The 23,352-nt window shown below is 43.8% G+C and overlaps 1 protein-coding gene across 3 annotated transcripts in view; it reads right to left on the reverse strand.

The window, feature by feature from the left end:
- Positions 1-1,835: 1,835 nt before the first annotated feature.
- SPECC1L (sperm antigen with calponin homology and coiled-coil domains 1 like) overlaps positions 1,836-23,352 on the reverse strand; it is a 118,969-nt gene continuing 97,452 nt past the window's right edge. For all 3 annotated transcript variants that reach the window (XM_016126126.2, XM_016126127.2, XM_016126128.2), the window contains exons 14-16: positions 4,782-4,898; positions 3,824-3,883; positions 1,836-2,273 (exon numbers count right to left, since the gene is read on the reverse strand). In XM_016126126.2, coding sequence (XP_015981612.1) covers positions 2,184-2,273; positions 3,824-3,883; positions 4,782-4,898 — 267 coding nt within the window. In that variant the 3' untranslated portion in view covers positions 1,836-2,183. The remainder of the gene's footprint in view (positions 2,274-3,823; positions 3,884-4,781; positions 4,899-23,352) is intronic.

Raw genomic sequence — 23,352 nt, forward strand, 5'->3', positions numbered from 1 at the left:
CCCACGTGCAAATGAGGTGGGTCCCCAGACAGGTTGGGGCTGGGCCAGGACTTCCCTGCAGCCACCCTCTAACCTATCACCGACCCCAGGGTACAATGCTGGATAATGCCAGCCACACAGACACAGACCGCCAGCAGTGGCTGCATTCCTCCAAAAGATACCAGCGACATTCCCCCCAACCCTTGTCCCCAGCACGGGCCACCAGGGCTGGCTCACTCAGCTAGAAAGGGACAAAGGTGTGAACAGCAGACCCAAGAGGTCTTCTCCCTCATAGAACAACAGTGCCCCCCACATAATAAATAAACAAAAACATGACTGCAGATTAGACACACTGGGTCCAGACAGATTTGTGAGGGCAATGGGAACAAAAGGGGGACTCAGATAACCAAGTGAAGGGACAGTAAAGACTGTTAATAGTCCCTCAGCTGACAGCACAGGCACCTGTCAACAGAGCAACAGAAATGAAAGAACCTGGGCTGTGAGGATGGGAACAGGCATCTGCTGGGGTCTTCTCATGTACTCAGAGTCCAGGCTCTGCTCACCAGCCTCTCCTTCCTTAGCTGGAATTGGGCATTTCACTAAAAGCCTCCAGTGGGAGCAACAGCTCGAGCTGCCAGGTTAGGACTTCTGGGCAAGGCAGACGGGCATTTACCAGCCACTTAGTGACCGTGGGTCAGCACGCTGCACAGCCTGTTCATAATAATCACATTCTTTTCTAGGCTACAGACATGTCAAACTCCTAGTCTAGAACATCATGCTTGAATGCAGCACACTCGGCCGACGCGCTGGCTGGCAGCCTTCTGTGAGTCCCCTTCTTGCACCATGTGGTTGGGGCAGCGATCCTGATTCCACTGGTAGCGGCTCTTCCTCACGCTACTTTGCAGGCATCAAACGTGGTTGTATTCTGGAAAAAATAGGTCTTGACATTGTTCAAACCAACATGGAGTGTGGGCTCCCTGTTTCCAAGAAGGGCTGAGTCCCAGTCTGAGAGTCACCTCGACAGAACATCTTGTAGTAAGGCTTTGGTTCAGACTGTGCAGGGGGTTGTGGCGCAGTTGCCTGTTGCTCCGAATGTGGACAGTGCACAGCAGGGACCAACTCTGTAACTGGGTCGTGGCTGCCCTTGCAAGGAACGGTAAGGCACTTCCTTAAATTCTTGCCTAGGAGGACTATATCCGAGTGACTCAGACTGATTTTAAATTATACTGTCTGGGCTCCCTCAAGTTTAGCTGTTTCTCCTGCTACTGCCAACTTCAGGCCTGGCTTTCACCATGCTGATGTTCAGGTTTTGTGCTGTATCTCTACGCTTACTAAAACAATTTAACTTTGGTACTATTACAACAGGAGCTATTTTCCCCCAACATTGTTCATGAGGAAAAAAATTTTTTATTCTTTAAACTAGAGAATTTCCTATGACCAATTCTTTTGTCCAAAAACCTAAAGTCAGAGCTAGGTTTTCAAGCCCCTTCAAGGCTGAAGGACAGGCTAGCAGAGCAGTGGCGAGGGGCCTGATGACAGAGTCCCAGCCTTGCAAACTGTTCAAGGGCAGCAGAGAGCCGGGAATGCCAAGTCTCCATCACTTATTAGCTCAAGCTGAAAACATCTAAATTGTGTTGGCTAGGAAGCCCTGTCACATGAAAGGAGTGGCTGTCCCACTGCTATAGGGACACACTCCTTTAAATCAAGCCCACAGCAAGGGTCGAGGCCCAACTGCCTGGTACCAGAATGTAGGAACCTCTGTCAGGCACTGAGTCCCCTACTTGGTTCACACGGTAACGGAACGCACACTGGCGTGCAGTCAAGGAGCGCCACGGCTAAAAGCTTTCACTAACCCCTGTGAGCTGCCCACAGACTTTAATTCCCTTTCCCAAGTTTAGCTGTGCACGAGCCTTTTGTTACTACCCCACAGCACTAACAAAGTTCAATATTCTCTTCAGAAGAAAAACTCCAGCAGCAACGAACCAGCGTGTGTGATGTGTGTTGAGCCCATGCTGACCTCTTATGGACAGAGGAGCCTGGTCTGAGCTGTGGGTCACACAGGTCCGAGGTCTCACAACTCAGAGGCCTTGGGCTGAAGGCTCACACGCTTAGGGGCAGCCTAGAGAATTACTGAAAGTTTTACGGGGCGCATAGCTAACGGTGTTGGTGTCGCCTGGTAAATGTGGAGGGTACTCCAGGTGTGCTCAGGTTTCAAAGTACTTGTAGATTGCCGTCACGTACAGCATCACATTTTGCCAATCAGGCCGTTCAGTTCGCACCATTTCATTAATGTCCTGGCAGAGAAGAAAGAGGCCTGGTTAGTTCCATGTCATCTCCTGGCCTGTCCCAATAGCCTCCTGGCTACAGCAATACGTCTCCTGTGGCTGGAGAGAGGCCTTGAAGGTCTTTTCTGGTCTAAGCCTGATCAAAAACATCAAAGGCCTGACCAAGAAACCTGTTCGACCCTACCAAGTGCCCCAGGAAGCACTTCCTCCCTAGGTGTCAGCGTCGCCTCTGAGCCGCCTGCCCTTGCTCTCAAGTACCATACCAGGGTCACCCTGTTGCCCCCCAAGGCTGGGAGGGCTTCATCTACCCCTGAGACTTCTTCCTCTACTTGCCTTTCTTCTTAAACTCTCCTTGTGGTCACTTCTGAGACTGCTTCTCACCTCAGTCATCATTCTGGGAGAGCCTACGGTGCTGGAGGCTCCAAGAACTCAACATTCTAATACCCTTCACTACGGCGATCCTCTGAAATCATCATTGGTACTGTTTTCTAACTGTACGCTGCAGATTATCAGTAACGCTTAAGATGTTAACTGATGCAGGAGAACAAACGCGGGAAACCCTGGATGCTGATGTATGACCGGAGGCTTTCAAAAGAGACCCACTGTTGCTAATATCTGTGACTTTCCGAGGGAGCTGGTCTGAAGAGCACCGTTCTGAGAGGTTCCTGGGGCAGGGATGCAGAATGTGCACCAGCACCCACAGGATGGGAAGGGACACCCACCACTAACTCAGTATAGAGAAAAGATAACATTTGTTCAATACAAATCCTGGCTAAAAATTTTTTAGGGTGGGGAAACTGCCAACTTTTTATGTTAGAACTTTACATGTAACCTAAAATATTCAGATAATGAAAAATATTTCAATAACTACAACTTTTCTTTCTCTATATAAAACTGAATAGAAGCTACCCTAAAAAATGTATTTCTATGAATTCAGAAGATACACTTATGTAACGCTACATGGACTCTCTTGCAGTGTAAATATGAGTGTAAACATTTCAAAGCTATCAGTTGTTACAAGTAAGGGTGCCAGGGAGGTGGCACTGGGAGGCCCCAAGGGAGATCCTGGGGTCTCTGACCTGGCCGCATGAGTTCTTTACTCTGTGGAAATCCCCAAGCTGCGCACTGATGATCCCATAACTACCTCAGTATACCGTTTATTTAATGCCCTCTAGGTTGACAAATTCAGACAGACTGCTGGAACGTGCCTTTGACACTGACATTTATAAACTTGCTACCATTTTCCTTCTGACTCCAAGGATTCAGTTAAGGAAGAATGTGGCTCAAGGTCCCCAAGGTTGAGGTCAAGACTACCCCACCTAATTCAGGGAACTTCCTTGGGGCACTTCCTGTGAGGCATAAAGCGCCCATGGGGCAGAGGTGAAATCCTGTCTGCTCCCTCACCTAACTGGGTGCTTGCTTCTCGGGCGCAGGGCCTGCATCGCCTCCTTGTTATCACACCGCCACCCCACCTGGGGACCTCCCTTAGTAAGAAGCAAGCAGTTCCTAATAAAAAGTAAGGCCCTGCCAGTGACGCCTAAGGGGAGATGGGGGCTTACCAGCGTGGATTTGATGCCGACACTCTCAGCTGCCTGGAAGGCCAGGGTGAAGTTCCTTCTCTGTAAAAGAAATTGTGTGACTGGAGTGGACAAGCAAGGCCAGAGAAAAGCAACCTGGACTATACAAGCTGCTGGGAAAGATGGATGCCCACTTCCACTTGGTACTAAAGCAAACTACACAAGAGCCCTCAGATCTCCTACCTAACACCAAGGGCCTGGCCACATGCTCACAACCCCATCGCAGGGCCCGGCCTGCTCTGCTAACTGTGGAATGATCCCCAAACACCCATTCCTTCTTCATTACAGAAAAGGGCACTTTTAACACATTAGCCCTGAGCTGCCTGGACATGGAACCTGAAATCTGATAAATACCTGCGAGTTTTCTCCCGGTGGGAACCTTTGAAGGCTGTCTGAAGGGCAAGAGGGGCTGCTGATGTGGAGGCACACTGAGAACCAGAGGAGGGTTCGGGCCTGGGTCCTCTCCCAGGGCCCTGGCCAGGGTCCCTGTCCTTGAGCAGCTCCCTAAATGTACTGTCAGAGCACAGCCTGGACTGCACGGAGTTATGCTTTTAGCCAGTCCTGGGCCAGGAGGTGGCAGGAGGCTGTGGCTGGTGCTGCCAGACCGCTCACGTCTTGAGCAGCTAGCTCTCCATGGCCAATTCTTGGCGAAACCCTTGATCCTAAATGTTGTCGCCAGGAAGGACCAATGGCTGCCACTGAGAATGTCATTACCTGGGGAATTCTGGACCAGGCAAACATCCTATACAAGGTGGGTCAGGGACTGGCTGGCTCAGCACAGATAATCCAGACCCAGAATAAGACAAAGCCAGAACAGGGGCCACTGTGAGCCAACACTGCGGTGTATGAAACACCAATACTGTGGTTCCCCCTCAATGGAAGGCTCTGCCTCTATTTCTCACCCCTGCCAGGAGCCAGGCTGTTTCGTAACCTGCCTTACCTTATCTTGGCTGTTCAGTTCCTGATATGGAATGTGGGCTGGAAGGTATGTATGCAGGAGAGCACAGAAGGCTAGCCCATCGTTCCAGCTGCTGCTAAAGTTTGTAATGTCAATATTCTGAAGGAAAAGAAGAAAAATACATAACCAATACATACTGTGATCTTCTCAGGAGAACACGGAGGAGGGTGGAGGAGGCCTGAGGTGCCACATGACCTCCAAATCCTGGGCGGCACCAGCCTCTGAAGCAATCAAGCACAGCATGTTGGGGGCCCGTGTCCCAAGACCTGGCTGGTGTCAATGACTAGCCCTTTCATCCATTCCCAAACTCATCCTACCCACCACCTGCAGATAGATGCTACTGCAGGGGCAAAAATTTGAGTCGCCCTACCCTCACCTAGAAAAACCACAGGCACAAGAAGATGGTCCCGCAGTTCAACAAGCTCTCGGGGCACTGGGGAGTACAAGTTCTAAGTTAAGAAGAGTTAGGATTCATCCTGATCTCCCTTATTAGGAACTCTAAGCTAAGATTTACAAAGATTAGGAACTCTGTATCCTGAAGACATCAACAGCCACCATCTTCATTAGGAGACATTAGGAGCTGAGAACCACCTTGACTTTTAAGTGGTGACTTAATTCCATATTTAAATTAAATTATTTGTGACTACAAAAGTAACTTATCATTCAGAATATTTGGTTATATGATAATGCAATTTAGCTAGTAGGTAGCCTTTACCCTTATTTGCAAGAATCCTTTTGAAGATAACACTCCACCATTAAATTTGGGAAATGCATACACTTTATTAAAGTGCCACAAACTGAAAAAGATAGCGCTTCCCTCGTTTTATGTTTCATTGCTGATTTCATGCCATCTTCAACTTACTGAGGCCAAACCACCAGCCCCTGGGTACCAGTTCTACAGAACAATACTAATGTTATTCCTATTTGTACAGTTTTACAAAGTCTGCCATTCCTTACTCCATTTAGACTGTCAGGTCCGACATCAGGTACGTGGACTGTGGCTCATGGACAAGGGGCAGGTGTTGGGGCTGGGGACCAGGACAGGAGACTGGCCTTTTACTGGACACTTCATTAGGTTTGCCATCAAAATGATTGTCTGGCCCGCCCCTCACTACAGTTGCCCAGAATACTGCCCTCTGGGGTCTCCCACTCAAACAGGAGCCTTCTGAAAAGCAGCAGCTCTATGGGTAGTTATTCCAGAGATCACATCCCCTCAGTAACCTGATTATGTGCTCCTGAAAGCTCAAAGATCTGACCTGGAGGCACGGTTCATTAACTGCTATGAGGAAAGTTACCATATTACGGCACAAATAAATAAATGCAAACCTGCTAAGAGCCACAGGAAATGTCACAGTCAGCCTGTGGTGAGCGTCCTGCCTGAGAGTGCACCTGCCAGCAGTCCAGTGACACCAAACGATAGAGCCTGGGCAGATACTCCCTGCCTCTGTGTTGAGGTGCTCACACTTCTTGGCCATGAAGACAGAGCCCTGCTACATTCCTGACGGGCGCAGGCTACCCTCCAAGGGGGCTCTGCTTTGGCAGACAATAACGCTCATGGCCTCTTATGACAGTGCAACAACTGGTGCCTCACAGTTACTGCTGGTAACTGCCGCAGCAAACTTGCCTCTTTATCGCATCTGAATCTCAGGAAGCAGCCAGTCTGGGGCTCAGCTCCATCTAGGAGGAGAACAGGTAAGGGAAGTGACCTGTCCAAGGTGCTGGGCTGGCAACAGAGAGGACAGGGAAGGGAACCCTTGTCCTAAGCATCCTACAGGTGACATGTCATTTAATTCTCACAATCACCCAGGAGTGTTTTTAAATAAAATAAGCTAAGGCTCAGGCCCCAGTTACATATCTAGTCTGGGTGATTATTCAAAGTCAGATATAAGTCCCAAGTCTGTTGGTGCTCTCCTAGTCCTCATGACTAAGGGCCCTAATGAAAGGGCCAAGGATGCCGGGCATCTCTGCATGAACAGTGAGGCAAAAACTTCTTAATGATGTGTCCCCACTCTGCGCACAGCCAATGGCAGCATATGCTGCCGAGGACTCCCAAGTCTTGCTCCCACATTTCATATTCACTTCTGGAGGAAAATAAATCTCCACTTTCTGCCACTGTGGCCCCTTCTCCAGCTCCCTGAAAGGCAGGTGTCTCTGGCAGAGTTGCCGGCGTGTCTGGCCTCACCGCACCATGTGCCAAAGGCTCCTCCTGCACAAGAGGAAACCACTGCGCCCCAGCTCCCCAGCTGTGGGAGCCCGAGTCTTTCCCAGCTTCCTCAAGACAAACCCAACCTCAAACCTGGACTCTCCAGTCAGAGCTGCAACTTCATTTACAAAACAAACCAAAGTAGATTTAAACAATGAGGAAACAATGGCTCCTTGAGTTCCAGGATAGGGGGAGTTAACTTTTAAGGACCTGACAACCAAACTTCCAAATCAAAACAACTCAAGCCCCAACCCAGGCAGGCTGGCTCGGGTGACCACCTCCCTTACCGTCTGGGAGCTGGAGGGAGGGCAGACCCAGTGTCCTACTGGCAAAGGACAACAAGGCCAACAAACACCAAACCCAAGTGAGACCCCCCGAACCAGGTCCAGAGAATGAGCCAGGCCTTGAAATCGGTGTCTTTCAAGGGAAGTGGGGAAAAGCCTTCTGCCTAAGAGACTAGATCTGCACTCTCTGTCCCCATCTCGTTATTTGTTTTTAATGTTTAGGGCTGAAAAATCAAACTATTATGAATTTACGCAGACTGAATATAGAAAGGTGCACCAACAACAAATCTGGCTCTCTGAGGCTGAAATGCATGGTGAAGACAGCTCCTTTCTGGAGCTCTTAATTTCATAGCTATCACAGCCTGTTAATGTATTGACAAGATTAATAGGAATGTAGAGAAGGCAAAAAATTATATTAAATCACCAGAGAATAACTGTTCCCACAGGAGGCAGCTCCTTCTCTGCTCCATAAAGATAACTTGTCCCAAAGCTGTGACCAGTGCCTGGCTAGGCCCCCTGCTCACTCTCCTGTCCCCGAGGCACTGCCATACACACATGGAGCCGTATCCCAATAACTATGCCTGAACCAGGACCACAAGTGAGCTCCAGACACCAAGGGCAGAAGATCCTGGGGCCCTAACTGGGCTTCCTTGGTGATCAAGACCAGAGGGGCAGACGTGTTCACAGGTTATCACTAGAATTGGCCTCTAGCCATCCCCTTTCTTCATCCCTCTGTTCTCCTCCTAGACTCTGCAGAAGGGCTTTGAGTAGAGTGACAATAGGCCCAGGTAGCTCAACCTGCCTGTTGCTTCCTGGTCCTTATAATTTGTGATTGCTTTACTTGCCCACGAGGGCCAGGTTAACAGTGCTGACCCTGGATTTTCTTAGCAACTAAGGAAAAAAGCTGAGGTTTTTGTGCCTTGGATAAAAATAACTAAACACTACCTGTATAAAGTCTTCGGGTGGGGTCTGAGCCAGGCCTGGCACTTGCTGGGTGCTAGTGTGAGGTACCCCCAGTTAGCAGCTTCTCAACTATAAAGTGGATAACCCTCAGCCCATCTAAGATGACATGTCGTTAACATACTTTGAAACCCTGAGGTATTCTACATACGGTAATGGATTTTTATGGTTTCTCACTTGTTTTAAAAGAGATAGATACTCTGTAGTTGATGACATCGATACTATTCAGGACACCAAGAGGCAACAGAACACCTAGAATATCATCAGGCTGCTCTTGTCTCACTGAAGCCCTTACTCCTGGCCACATGATTACAATGCCACTGACCCTCCCTGTACTCAGGTAACTGATAGACCTCTGCCGCCTAAAAGGGCCTTCGAAATCCCAAGTTTTAAGTATTCATTCAAAACACACTGGTAGAAAATGTGCTCTATAATCGCTTGTTTCAAAGTGATTCAAAACGAGGCACTGTGCCTTTCTAACAGGCGTGGCCTCCAAGTGTGGCTCTGTCTTCGATAAGTCTACAAAGAAAACAAAGTGTTGTGCCTAGAGTTGTGTTCTTCCACTGGTGGTAAAGGAGACATTCCCCTGGAGAGAAGGAGCAAGGAGCTGAAGCCCCCAAGGCAACACCCTCAGATGTGCAGCTGAGCCTGTGGGTGGAGGAACTGGGGTCAGAATGCTCACTGAAGGGTTCACTCACCCATTCAATGAGTCCTCATCTAGACCAGGCCCTGGATCAGGCTGTCTTGTAGGACAGAGCCTGACAGGAGGACCTGACATGAACCTGGGCTCAAAGCAGGGGTCAAAGATAAGTGTGGTTGAACTGGGAACAGGGATTGTTAGGAGCAGCGGGGTGGTAACTGCAGAGGCCTCTGTGAGAAGGTCTCGGGCAGTGGGTGGAGAAAGAAAATGAGGGCTACAGAGATACTTCAGAACTAAAGTGAATGGGACTTGGTGACAGACTGGACATGAGGAGTGAGAGCGCCATGCAGAGCCAAGGATGGCTGTGATTTCTGTTAGAAGAAATGAATATCAGTGGGGACCATCAACGGACACAAAGTTCAATGGGGGTGGAGAAAATGAGTTACATTTGTGGTGCTTTTGAGACACCCACAGGGAGGCACCTAGTGGTGCTGATATGAGGGTCTAGAACTTGGGAATATAAATGTTCAAGGACAGTGACTAAAGCAGCATCCAGGTGAGATCACCTAGGGATGGCCAGAGTGGACTGGGAAGGAAGGAGGCTTCAGACCAAGCCCCTTGGAAATAACACATGTAAGGGTTGCACAGAGTACAGCCTTCAATGGGACGTGGGATTGCCAGCAGGTGGGAGAAAAGCCAGAAGCCAAAGGTAGAGAGAGGTTAATAGCATCAATGTTGCTGAGAAGACAAAGAAATTTAAAAAATCTCCTAAATTTAGTAACATTTGGGTTGCCATTAATCATTGGTAAGCGATGGCAAATTATAATGGGAAGAGCACTCACACATTTTTAAGAAGTTACCATATCACCAAGTTAAATGATCAGTTATAGTTTTACAACTTTCACAGATGAGACTTTTTTATAACATGTTTATTTCACAAAGGCTGTCTAGAAATGGAATTTCTATTTTCAAAAGTGGCATTTTCAGGGCATGAGGAAAGGTCTTGACTGCGAAACATATCTTCCAGTGCATTTCTCTCCAGAGGACAAGGGCCTTTTTATGCTCTGCAGATTAACCAAGGGGCTACAAGGTCTGGGACTGTCCACTCTGCAAGTGTCCCGAGTCCCACCCACATCGACAGCCTCTGGAGTAGGCCAGCTGGCGCCTTTAAAATAAACTATGCTTAAAGCCCCGAACTAGCTGTTTTAAGGGGAACATGCACACTAACGGAAGGACTGTCTACTGTTCACCATTTTCTGGCGAGGATGCCAAGCTCTCTAAGGAAACAATTTTCTTTTTAAAATAGAGAGACACAGTAATTATAATGAAAGTTCCTAATTAATGAATTTGGATTTTGCATTTAGTTTTCAGGTCACTTCAGGGCTTCTCTGCTATACAAGATAAGTCTATGTTTGGATTAGGATGAAAAAAAAAAACAAGAGTGTTATATGTGCCAGAACAAAAGTTCAAAAAAGCCTTGAGTACAGACTCAAATGAGGCGCTCTGCCCCATTTTCTCCTAAGGGCGCACATCCTTCTGTCCAGGAAATGTCGACTAAGTGATCTGAAGGGGCAGGCTGGCATGGCCTATTTCGCAGGACCATCTGCTGTCCTTTTCACTCTCATAAAAACTTAGACTTAGACTTGTAACATTGCCCAACACCTTCACGCCCTGTGCAGAACTGGCTGTGTGTTTTCTACTTGCTGCTTCTTGCGCTGGGAAAGAGCCATCTCCTGCTCCTGTGGCTTTAGATACGATGCTGTTCTCTGACTGTGGCCTTCAGGTAGGCACTGCTTGCCTTTATATGCATTGAGAGTTGAGGGGTGGGGTACGAGAGCCAAAAAATTATACAAATCTCCACCAAAAAAAAAAAAAAAGATTTAAAATGTCATAAAACATCTTTAAATGTTTTAATTTGTCTGAAGTGTAGTTAAGGGCCATAAAATACACCCCCAAATATCACATGTTCTTTAAATAGTTATTAAGGGTCTGATCTATTTAAGGAAATGCCATTTTTATGGGCATAAGGCAAGAAGCCAAAAACCATGATTCATCTCTCTGCTAACACAAGCACCGATTTCCTTATGCCTGGCCACAGGTCCAAACACAGTAGAGGCAGGGTCCTACTCATGACTGATAAACTGGGAATGATATACGCTAGGGGTCACAACCTAGCCTTCAGAAGGTAGGAATGAATTATAAACAAAAGTCTTGCCCACAGTGCCTCAGCCGGGTCAGCCCCAGGTCCTAAGGCAGGGATCGGAGGGAGTTTGGGAGTTGGGAGTAAAGCAGGTGGGGTGTGCCTTTTTCTGTTTGGTATGGTGGTGGTGGAGGATACAATTTCTAAAAAGACAGAGAAAAAAACATCAAGAGACAGTTTTTACCATTCCCAGTAGGTGACTGTTAAACACAGAAGGCCCTGGAAGTAATAAGCCCTAAAGCCTGCTTGGTGCCGGGGTTGCCACGGTGTAAACTGGCAGACCCGCTTTGGCTGCAGATCTAAGGGTGTCTCTCTGGGAACTTCAGCACTGTCTCCTTTTTGAAGTTTAGCCAAACTTTGCTCCAGGTCAGGGAAAGGGAGGGGAGCGGTATGTGTCCAGGGAGAGTCTGAGGCTCACTCATCATGAGGCCCAGGTGTTTCTGTGGCAAAGAGGAAAAAAGGGAGGAAGACAGGACAGGTAGGTAGTCCAGAGTGAGTCAGCAACCCTGAAGGAAGAGTCCTGCATCACGTGCCCCCTGGGGCGGGGGGAGTTCCAATAAGGACCCTCAATCCTCACTGTGCGTCAAAATCCCCTGCAAAGCCTTTTCAAGGTGACAAATGCTTGGCTCTACGCTAGCGAGGCTGATGCAACTGGTCCAGGCACCACTGTCCTTAAAGGTCCCGAGTTGACATCAGTGTGCAGCTAAGAGGCAGGACTGCTCATCTGAACACTGAAGGTGGGTGGAAGTACAATGGACAGGAACACGTAAAAGGTTAAATCCCTGAATTCATGATGATGCTCACAGAAGCGCACCAACTCAGCCTAGAAACCACTCATGATCCTGAATGCTGGCAAATCAAGAGAGAGAATCAAGAACCGGATGAATTTTCCTGACCAAACTGGACAGCAAGGCAATCAAACAGCTGATGAAGGAAAGTCTCAGTAAAGAGGAATCTTACGAATGAAAAAGGGGTGACTGACAGAATTAGGATGGCACCACTTGGCAATAACAATTCCAGTGGCAGTGACATCACATAAAGAAAGGGTCCGTCCTACTCTACTCTTCCTGGATGAATGGATGCAACTCTGTAGTGCAGGTATTTCTCCCAAAAATATGAAACGGAACCAGATCTAACTTCTCACTCTATCTACAGTTTATACCAGGAATGGCACCAAAGGGATGCAGTTACCAAAACCTAAAATGTAGAAGTGCTATAGGACACGTGGTCCAGTTCTTTCAAAAAAGACAAACTAAAAGAGCAGGGGGAAGAGGGAGGGAAATTTTAAGATTAAAAAAGACTTAAAAAAGGGATATTATCCAAATGCAATGTGTGAACTTTACCTGGATCTTAACTCAAGCACATTAACTGTAAACTAACTATGATTGAATTGGGAAGTTTGAATTCCATATAAGTATGTGATGACTAAATGGTTGGGATTCATCTGCTTTGTAATCATTCACGTGGGGGCAAGAGAGAGGACCATGTGCCAATGACCTGTGGCAGGACAATGTGTACAGGAAGGTCATTTTACAACTCTCATTACTTTAGTGTACATCTGAAAATTTCCATGAAGAACAAACAAACCTACAACTCAGTAATAAAAACAATCCAGTTGCTCAAATGTAAAAGTGGGCAAAAGACCTGAATAGACAGTTCTCCAAAGAAAACAGACGAATGGTCAATAGCACATGAGAAGATGCTCAACTCCATTAATCATTGCAGAAATGCAAATCAAAACTATATTGAGTTACTACTACACTCCACTAGGATGCAAATTATTTTTAAAAATAGAAACAATGAGTGCTGGTTAAGGATGTAGAGAAATTAGAAACCTCAGAAACATTGCTGGTGAGAATGTAAAATGATGCAGCCACTGTTGAAAAGTTTGGCAGTTCTTCAATAAGTTAAACATGGAATTATCATATCATCTAGCAATTTCCCTCCTAGGTATACACCTAAAAAAATGAAAATAAATACCACACAGGAATGTTTATAGCCACAATAGCCAAAAGGTGGAAACCCAATTGTCCATCAATGAAGAAATGTAAAATCAAAATGTGGTATATCATACAATGGATTCTTTTGGATTCATGAAAGGAATGAAGTACTGAAATATGCTACAATGTGGACAGTCCTGAAAAATTATAAGTGAAAATTATTTACAAAGGCCACATATTATATGATTCCATTTATATGAAATATCCAAAATAGTGAAATCCAGACGGAAAGCAGATTAGTGGGTGTCAGGAAATAGGGAGTGATTGCTAATGGTTATGGTTCAACAACTCTATACACCAGGTAGATCTCATAAGCAACTAACTTTTCCTAGAGCATTTACTGAGAAGTTACATGTTTAAATGCAGTGATTCATGACTAGGCTTAACGAGCATTTGTTAAGGCCCTGCTTTAATGTTTTTAATTTCTTAAAAACAAATGAGCAGCTAAAGGTAGGAGGCAAGGTATCAATCTGCTTCCTTCACCACTACGAATAAACTGAGTAACTCTGGTAACTCAAAAGGAACCTGGTATATCATCCTCTGTGATCGGTGTTTTAATGTCAAGAGAGGGAAGCTGCCTGGGATTCTGTGAAAGCGGCCACATTTAACCGTAATGATATTGCCCAATATGCCAGAGGTGGCAAGTACACTTCTAAGATACTGCTCCAACTATACTGAAGCTTCACAAAAACAAAATCTAAGAAATAATAATACACTGAGGTTTAATGTGCTATTTTTTTACTCAAAAAAACCTATTTTGAAGGGACAGTTCAGAATAAGTCAGCAAATGCCACCCTAAGAGACTAATGTTCCCATGTTTCCCTTAACCCCCTCCAAAATGTGACTTTTTGTGCAGGAGCACATAGGAACCATGATGTCTGCTTTTTGAAAGTTCAAGAAACAGCCACCAGGAAGAGATGGTAGGTGAGAGCTGCTGGCTAGCTAGGTCACAGCTGATTCATGAACCCTGGGCATACTACAAGCAGTTTTAGTAGCAGCCTAGGAATTAGTCCTGCCTTTTCCAGATTTAGTTCAGCTTTGGCTGGAGGGTGGGGGTGGGGGTGGGGTGGGGGTTGCGGTAGGGGTGGTAATGCTCACTAAAATGCGATTTCGACTAAAGGAGACACAATCATCTTTAAGCAACATTTACCCTGTGCATGTTCCGGGAAAGGGTTTGGGCCAAGGAGGAAGAATGAATTTAGTTGCATCTCCTTGTCCTATCTCCCAAAGACCTCCCCCAAAATAAGTGTGTTTGAGGGGGGAAAAATTCAATATTCCAAAACATCCTTGGCATGCCCTCCTTTAGTTTATCCTTAGGACAAGGTCATCACTTTTGTACTTAGGCCCTGAAACAGAAGGAGGCAGTTCAACTTGGGTGGTTTTGGCCTTGAAAGTCGCCCAAACTCACATGAAAACCCTGTGCAAGTGCCTTTTCTGGGAAAAGGCTCTTCAGTCTATGCTAGAACCTTCTGGTGATAGGAAGGAAGCTCTTTACCTCACAAGACTGACTGCTCCACTTTAAGAAATTCTTTATGTTGATGTGAAAGCCACCTCTCCATTGGTCATTATTTGAAAAGCAGAGGAATCATGGGTTTTAGAGTCTCATGGCCCTTGGCTTTGAATGTTGGGGCTACTTTTTTTTACTAGTTATAGGACTGTGAACACACAGTTTAACTTGGAGGAGTCTCAACTTCCTCATATGCAAAATAGAAAAAAATATGCAACTATGAAGATTTAATAAGACAGTGTCTGTAAGGTATAAGGAACAGCACCTCCAGCTTGAGCTCAGCATATCCTGTCTCCTCCCTACTGATCCCACCTTCTAAAACACAAACAAGTATGAAACAGGAGACTGCTCCTCTCGCCCAGGAGAGCTGTGAGTACCAGAAGATAGCCACACTGGTTCCAAGTCCTCTCCTTTAGTTGGTACCCAAAACTTTAACACCTGCCATTTAGGGCAGAGATGAAGGTTTGATGGCTGTGTGAGCAGTCAGAAAGAGTTGTCACAGGTCTCCGATGCATCTATTGCAATGAATGGCACTTATATGACTTTATCTCTCAGGCTGGTTCTTCACCAAGCACTGAACGGATAACCTGGAACACTGCACAGGTTTGCTGAATAATGTGGCAGTTTAAGAAAACTCTGAGGGAAAGTAGAGAAAATCCAGGAAAAAAAAAAAAGTCCAGAGGATCTGAAAGTTTTAGTATAATGACAGAGAAGGAAGAGAGAGAGCGAGGGAGGGAGAAGGGAGGGGGCGAGACCTCCAGTTTATAAAAATGAGGGCTGCTAGAAGATGACACTTTATAAAGTGTGAAGGATAGACACAGAGTATCTCTGTACTTGTTCAAATACCTTAAATTCAAAAAACAATTTATGCAAAAAAGTATACTACCACAGTGAGTACAGTATACAATTAGTTCAATATAGAGAAAAGACTAAGACCACAGCATTGGTGGTGAACCCCAAGTGAAGAAGATACCCATTTGGATGCAGCCTTATTCTCTTGGTATTCACATTTCAGAGGAAGATCGCTCGCCTGCCCTGCCCCTCGGAGTACCTTCTGATGCATTCCAGAACAGAATGTGAGCCTTGAGAGGACCACTGGTCTTCCCCAGCACAGCACTTCCCATTTCTGAAATCGTAGTTAATGTATTTGGTTTGACTCAGGACAACAAAGTACGAGGCAGCCTGGATATGAAGTGGCCCGCAGTCATGCAGTAGCTTGAGAAGGAAATGATCTCAGGAAAGAGATGCTCAATATAGCATGCTCACCTTAAGATGAACTTATTTTATTGCTTACAACAGGAACTGAAGTGTTCTTTTAAATCTGTCAGTGTATTAGTTTCTACACCTACAAGGTACCATTTTGGCAGAGGGAAAATGGCAAAACATCTAAAAAAGGTAACACCTTTTAGGTAACATCTGTGGTACCACCCTCTTGTACTTCTCTCCAAAGCCCTAAACTCAATGGTTAACTTACCTTTTCTGTAGTGCAATAAATAAAGGGAAATGGTAAAACACTTTTCTTTGGACCAATTATAACTAGGCACCACCAGTGAAGAACATGATGGTGTTGTCACAGTGCCCCAAAGCAGAGCCTGTATTCCACCGGAGTCCCCTGTGTGGCACGTTACTCCTTATCCCAGAATTACTTTTTTTGTTTTATTTTACATATGCGTTGGTTACAATCTCTTTTTGTTGGTTTCCTGGCATAAAACACGTTACAATGCAGCCAGAGAGGGGAGGTCAAGAGCCAAAAGGAGGGCTACGACGGCAGCTGAAAGAAGTATAAAGGCCCCTCCCTCAAAACTGGATTCTATATAGCATGGTAATGAATCCTTAATATTACAAATCTGAGTTTTAAAAAAGTTAAATTATGCCCAGAAAAAGGGACATTTTTTAAAAGGCCTGGAAATATAATTATGTTTCAGAAATAACTGTGAAAGTTCCTTGAGGGCAAAGGTCATGCTCTAGACTGCATTCTATCTGTCCTCGTGTTTAATGCCCTCTGTTTGTGTATAGTAAGTGTAAAACATAATTAATGACAGATTTAGAGCAAAAAAAAAAAAAACTTTATTTTTTTTAAATTTCACCAGTTTAGATGGTTGAAGGAGAGTCTGCATTACAAAGATGCATCCACCAAGAAGCCTTCCTCCACAGAAGACACAAACCTCAGGAAGCATTCTGTCACCATGGCCAAGAATGGAACTCTTGTCTTGCTTGACAACTTAAGATCTAATACCGAGCCCAATAAGGTAGGCATCCACAATTTTCTCTCCAGAGTACTGAGATGAAAAATATGGGGGATTTTATCAAAAGGGATCCAAAAGTCCACTCATCTGCAATCTATCAAAATATCTCTTCAACGAAAAGATTATTCTTTTTTCTCTCTCCTTTAAAACATCCTTCCCTTGGAGGATAGATGTATCCTCTTCCTTTCACCTCTGGTATTATGTGGCAGCTCTTAATGCCATCCTTCCAAACTGAAATAAGAGGCTGTGGGCCGAAAAATTAACCTCACTCCATACCTCACGTGCTTCAGAAAAATTAATTCAAAATGGATAAAACACCTAAATGTAAAACCTGAAACTAAAAATTCCAGAAAAAGAAAGGAGAACATCTCTGGGATCTTGGATTAGGCAAAAGTTGCTTACATATAACAGTAAAAGCACACATGCTCTATAAAAAAAATAAATAAATATAAATTAGATGCCACCAAAATATGAACTTCTGTGCTTTGAAAGATGCTTTTAAGGGACTGAAAAGTCAGGTCATAGCCTGGGAGGAAATATTTGAAAATCATGTATTTATAAAGAATTTGTGTCCAGAATATTTAAAAGCAATCTCAAAGCTCGGTAAGAAAACAACAAGATGAGAAAATGGGCAAAAGATCTGAATAAACACTTCACCAAAGAAGATACACAAATAATAAATAAGCACATGGAAAGATGCTCAAAATCACTAATTCATAGGCAATTGCAAAATTAAAACCATGATAAGATATCATTATTCACCTAATTAGAATGGCTAGAGGCCAACCACACAAAGTCGTGGAGAAGAGGTAAAGGAATTGGAATGCTCACATACCACTGGTGGAACTATAAGAGAGTATAGTCACTCTGAAAGACAGTTTGACAGCTTCTTAAAAAGCTAAACTTATACCTACCACAGGATCCAGCCAATTCACTTTCCAGATGCCTATACAAACACTTGCACATGAATGTTCAAAGAAGCTGTACTTATAATAACCAATAACTGGAAACAACTCAAATGTCCATCGATAGCTAAATGAATAAACAAATTGTGGTATAAACGAACTATTCCTCAGAGAAAAAAGAGAAATGAACTTTTGATATATGCAACCATATGAATGAATCTCAAAATAATTATGCTACATGAGAAAAGCCAGAACCACTCCCACCCCCCCTGCCAAATTGTATATGCTATGATTGCATTTATACATAACTATTAAAAAAATGCAAATACTATACAGTGACAGCAGATCAGTGTTTGCCTGGGGATGGTGATGGTGGTGACAATGGTGGTGGAGGAGGAGGAGGCAGGATGAAAGGAGTACAAGGGGAAACTTCCATGGAGATGGTGTGTTCATCATGTGTAAGGATAATTTCATAGTTTCACATGTCAAAAGCCATCAAACTGTAAACTATAAATATAGGCAGTTTATTATATGTCAATTCTACCTTAAAATATTTGTTAATAACGACGACGACGACGATCACGACAGCAAAATCTCAGGGCTACAAACACATTTAGGTTTCACATAGGTTTCCTCAGCTTTTAAGTTTTTTACTTAATCCCTGTGTTTCCAAGTTTGTAACTGAATGTAGTACAGGGTTAAACCATGGCAGACCCAGATGCAGGCCAGATACAGTCAAAGTGACTCTAACGGAAGAGTGCTCGGGTGGGCTCTAAAGGGCAGAGGGTCATGTTCTTCAGTGTTTCAGGATACAAGCTAAATCTAGCTGATTTGCTACACAGAACTGCAGAGACAAACACATTCAGTTTATATAAGGCATAATTCTTCACCAGATGGTCACTAATCTACCCAGGTTCCCTCTCAACTGCAAGGCAATGTTTTTTAAATCATTATAAGATTCTGCCAGGTTAGTGTCACATTATTAGCTTCCCTACTTACTTAAAGAAGAGACAACAGTCTCTGTGGCAGATTGGGTTTTTCAAAAATGGTCATAGCAATATTTCTGGCTCTATATCCTCTTTAGAACCTTGCTGCATCCATCAAGAGGTAGTATCTATTCCCCTTCCCCTTGTAACTGAGAAGGCCTTTTATGACTGTTTTTACAGAGTGTGGCAGAAGAGATGCTATATAATTTCCAAGAGTAGGTCATTAAAGGTGAGAGGGCTTTTGCCTGTCTCTCTCGGGACGTTTGCCCTGGAACGTAGCCAGCACACTGTGAGGAGGAAGTCCAGGCCACATGGTGAGGCTGCATGTGGGTTTCCGGTCACAGCCCAGTGAAAGTCTCAGCCAACAGGCTACCATCAACCACCAGACACATGAAAGCAGAGGCCCAAGATGGTTCCAACCCTCTAGTGCCTCAGATGAACTGAGAGGAGCAGAAATGAACTGTCCTCACTGAGTCATAGATTTATAAGCTAAATAAATGTCATTATTTTAAGTTATTAACTTTTTAATATATGTAACCAAACCAGCCTCCTTTCTTCTGGATCTAAAGATCCCATTTGGAAAGGAAACTACAGTTGAGCCTTGAACAATGTGTGTGTGTATGTGGGAGGGAGGGGAGGCACAAGAGTTGCCAACCCGCCCCCTCCCATCCAGCAGTCGAAAATCTGCATATAACTTTTGACTACCGAAAACTTAACTACCCTCAGTAACCCTGGGGGATTGGTTCCAGAACTCCTTGCAGATACTCATGTCTTCTATATAAAATGGCATATATCAATGCATACAGTTGGCCCTCTGTATCCGTGGCCTCCAAACCATGGATCGAAAACAATATAGGCACTTATTGAAAAAATTCTGCATTTAAGTGGACCCACACAGTTCAAAGCCATGTTGTTCAAGATTAACTGTGGTTTCTCCTTCTTTCTCCCTACATTATCTAATGGTTAATTACGCTTTCCATAATCATATATCATGAGACAGCAATAAAGCATCTTTACAAATAACCTGCTTCTACAACAGAGAGGTCACCCTAAATTTCCTGAATGACCTTAGGCTAAATTCATTTGTGAAAAGCCAGAGCATCAGTATATAATGAAATTAGCCTGTCAAATTTCAACTCCTCTGTAGACCTCAAATTATTATCTTGATATCCCATCCCAAGTGGATGAAGCACATGAAAAAAAAAGATTTTTCATGATGTAAGAAAATAAAGGACTGTGCATGCTATTTGAGGTAATATACATATAAAGATTATTTAACCCAATTTAATGACTATGCTTTCAGCAAAACAATTAAGTAGCTCTTAAAAATGTTATCTGATTTCTCTTCTATTTCTCAGCATTACTCATAATAAAAATACCTACCTACTGGAAACTTCCTGAAGTGTCTGAAGCACTCCTGGGAAGCAGGATGAATCTGTAAAAGGAGCCTGAGGCTGAGAATTTGGAGACCCAATTTTATGATCTCAAGGAAACATGCCACCTTACTGATTTGCAGTTTCATAACCTATGAAATAGAAGCCCCAGTTCTGCATGGTTTCTAGGGACTATTTCAAGTCTAACTTTTTCCAACTTCTGCTTGCTGATTCAGGTGAACTACTTCAAATTTTATCAAAGCAAACAAACTCCTGAGACTATTATCTTAAAGCTAACCAAGAGCACTGGCAATCAAACCATTTTACAACATTCAGCAGGTTTTCTCTATGTCCTAAGTGGGAGTTAAATAGGGAAAGAATGAAGGGAAGAAGAATAACAGCCCCTACGGCTTTAATTAATCTCCTCAGGTCCCTCCCACCTCCAGTACTTCCACAGCCCATTCTGTTGATGAAGTCACAACAAGTACATCTGAGAGTCTGCTATTGCCATGTATGGTCCAAGCCTCTGCCAATCAGCTAGAAGGTCGCCATTTCTGAATACCTTTCCAAATCTGAGGGCCCTAAATGTAGCTCTGAAAGATGCTCACCATGAGAAAAGTGAAAACCAGCATTTTAGAAATGGTGTTATATATGTAATTCCTCCACTCATTCACCTGTTATAGGAAAAGCTAATTGGTGTCAGCTGGGAGAGTAGTGTCACACTAAAACACTGGCCAAATTAACAAATAGTAACAGTACTAAACAATTACAGTTGACCCATGAACAGCATAATATGGAGGCTGGTACCAACTGCTCGTGCAGTTGAAAATCTACATATGATCTAAATTGGCCCTCCACATAGATTCCCAATTGCCAGCTGACCCTCAAACAACATGGGTTTGAACTGCATGGGTCAAGTGAAAAAAAAATCCACGCATAAGTGGACCCACACAGTCCAAATATGTGTTGTTTCAGGGTCAAGTGTAATTTTAAAATTTATAGCCCCGACATTTCTGGAAATAGATGTTAATAGTTGCTGTCAAATCATGTTTAAACAGAATGTAGGAAATACATTATGATTCTGGGAAAACTTTGTTTCCCAGCTGCTGTGTTTGGCATTAAAAGGAATCCCCCGAAAACAGGAAACAGTTCTTTGACTCCACTGTGACTGTGAAGCGACTGTCTAACCTCCACTGTGCATGACAGAGAACACAGGCCCGGGAAGAGCCGGTGATGTTAGCTCTTCCTATTCCCTAGTGGCTCCTTGTAGGCATGTGAACTTCTTGCCCAGCTGCTGCGAGCTTTCTGGATAAAGATATCATGTCATCAGATGAGAGAATAATTAGACTGTAGCAGTTTTGATAGCTTCATTTGTGGAGAACTTGAGTATATGTAAGTCCACATAAGTAGGTGGGACTACAAATTTGGCCATTCTTTTTCCTTTTGTTCAAGTATTTTTAACCCCTGGAACATAGTGATATTTATAAACAATAAGATCTTTCTGTATAGAACTGTTTCCATGCAAAGTGACAATGTAAAATAAAATTTAGACTTTTAATCTAGATTTAATTCAGATTAAAACCCTTATCTACTGCTTGCACCTTAAAAATTTTTTTTTAACTCTGGGAAGCCATTCCTGTGACCTAAGATTCCAGTTATAGAAGAGAAAATTAAACCAAATAAGCTTTGCTTTGACTTTCAGGAATTCCGAATGCCTTATTTTAACTGCACTCTGTCTACCGGCAGAACTCCCAGCTTTCCTAACTTTTCCCATTCCTAGCCCTCACTTCAATCACAAAGAGCGGTTATTAGGAAAGGGGAGAAAGAGAAGGCAGGATCAGGGGGAAGTGGCACTCCATGTTTTCCCCAGAGGGACTGAAGATCTTCTTAAAATGGGGAAGGAGCATCTATGGCCACGCCACCCTGAACAAGCCCAATCTCATCTCATCTCAGAAGCTACGCAGGGGAGGGCCTGGTTAGTACTTGGATGGGAGACCACCTAGGAAGACCAAGTGCTATAGGTGTAAAAAATAAAAAAATAAAGGATTATAAGCTGACAAGGTCCTTGTAATCTGTGAGGTCAACCCAGAGTTGCCTCACCTAAAAAAAAAAAAAAAGAAAATTTTAAAATAAATTAAAAAATTATAATAAAAGGAGGAAGGAGGTATCAACATCGGACAGACAACGGGGAAGACGGGTCAGTATGCGGAGAATGCTTCTCTATTCCCTGGCACCTCCCAGCATGCAGTGACCAAGAAGAATCACAAGAAAACTGAGCTCCCGGGCAAATCTTATGTGAGGAAAGCTCCCTTTACACAGAGAATTCACTAATCCACAAGCTTTGAAATGCTGAGGAGTGTAGCTAACACCAAGAGCTTGAGTTATCCAGGCAAACACTAGCGAGCATCATAAAAACACTTCATACAATTTACTAAGTGAATTTCCTTTTCTATTTGTCTACAGTCTAATATTTCAAAGGAAGCTGCGAAGGGTTGCACTATTTTTATCTGTCCATTAGTTCTTACTCTACTGACTTTCTTCAATCCACAGAGACACACAAGTCTGGGAGAATAAAGGATAAATGCTCCTTTGTTGTTGCTTAATGAAAAAGATCAGGAAAAAGAAAAAGAAAAAAAGACACCTCCCCACCACCCAAAAAGAAAGCATGCCTAGAAACTTCTATCTGTGGTGGATCAAAGGTCAACAAATCCTCTCTATTTAAAACAAATATCAAACGGGACAAAACTGTCAAAAAAATCATTTCGGGGCTCTTAAAATCAATCGGAAGCAAATAAATTGAGAACCATTATTCATAAAAAAGAACTAAAACTTCAAGTAAAAACAGCGGGAGTCTGTGGCCCTCTTGCGGAAGCTGTTCTCATAACTTTTAATATTTTAAGAAACAGAACATTGTATGAAGCAATAATTATAACATTGTACTGAGTTTACAACTCAAATAAGTCCAATATAGATAACAATAATAGCAAAGGAAGAAAGAGGAAATGGATCTACACTGGAGCAAAGTTGCTGTATTTTACCAAATTAAGTCAGAAAAACTTTATGTAAACTATGATAAGATGTATATTATAATCCCTAGAGTGATCATTAGGAAAATAACTTTAAAAAATAGTAATATGGTAATACTCAACTATATACTACCTATAAGAAATGCACTAGAAAAATATATAACATGGAAATTGTAGCAAAAGAAAGCCAGAGTAGGTGTATTAATATTAAACAAAGTAGATT

Source organism: Rousettus aegyptiacus, unplaced genomic scaffold, assembly GCF_014176215.1.
Source record: "Rousettus aegyptiacus isolate mRouAeg1 unplaced genomic scaffold, mRouAeg1.p scaffold_m13_p_5, whole genome shotgun sequence".
Lineage (NCBI taxonomy): Eukaryota > Metazoa > Chordata > Mammalia > Chiroptera > Pteropodidae > Rousettus > Rousettus aegyptiacus.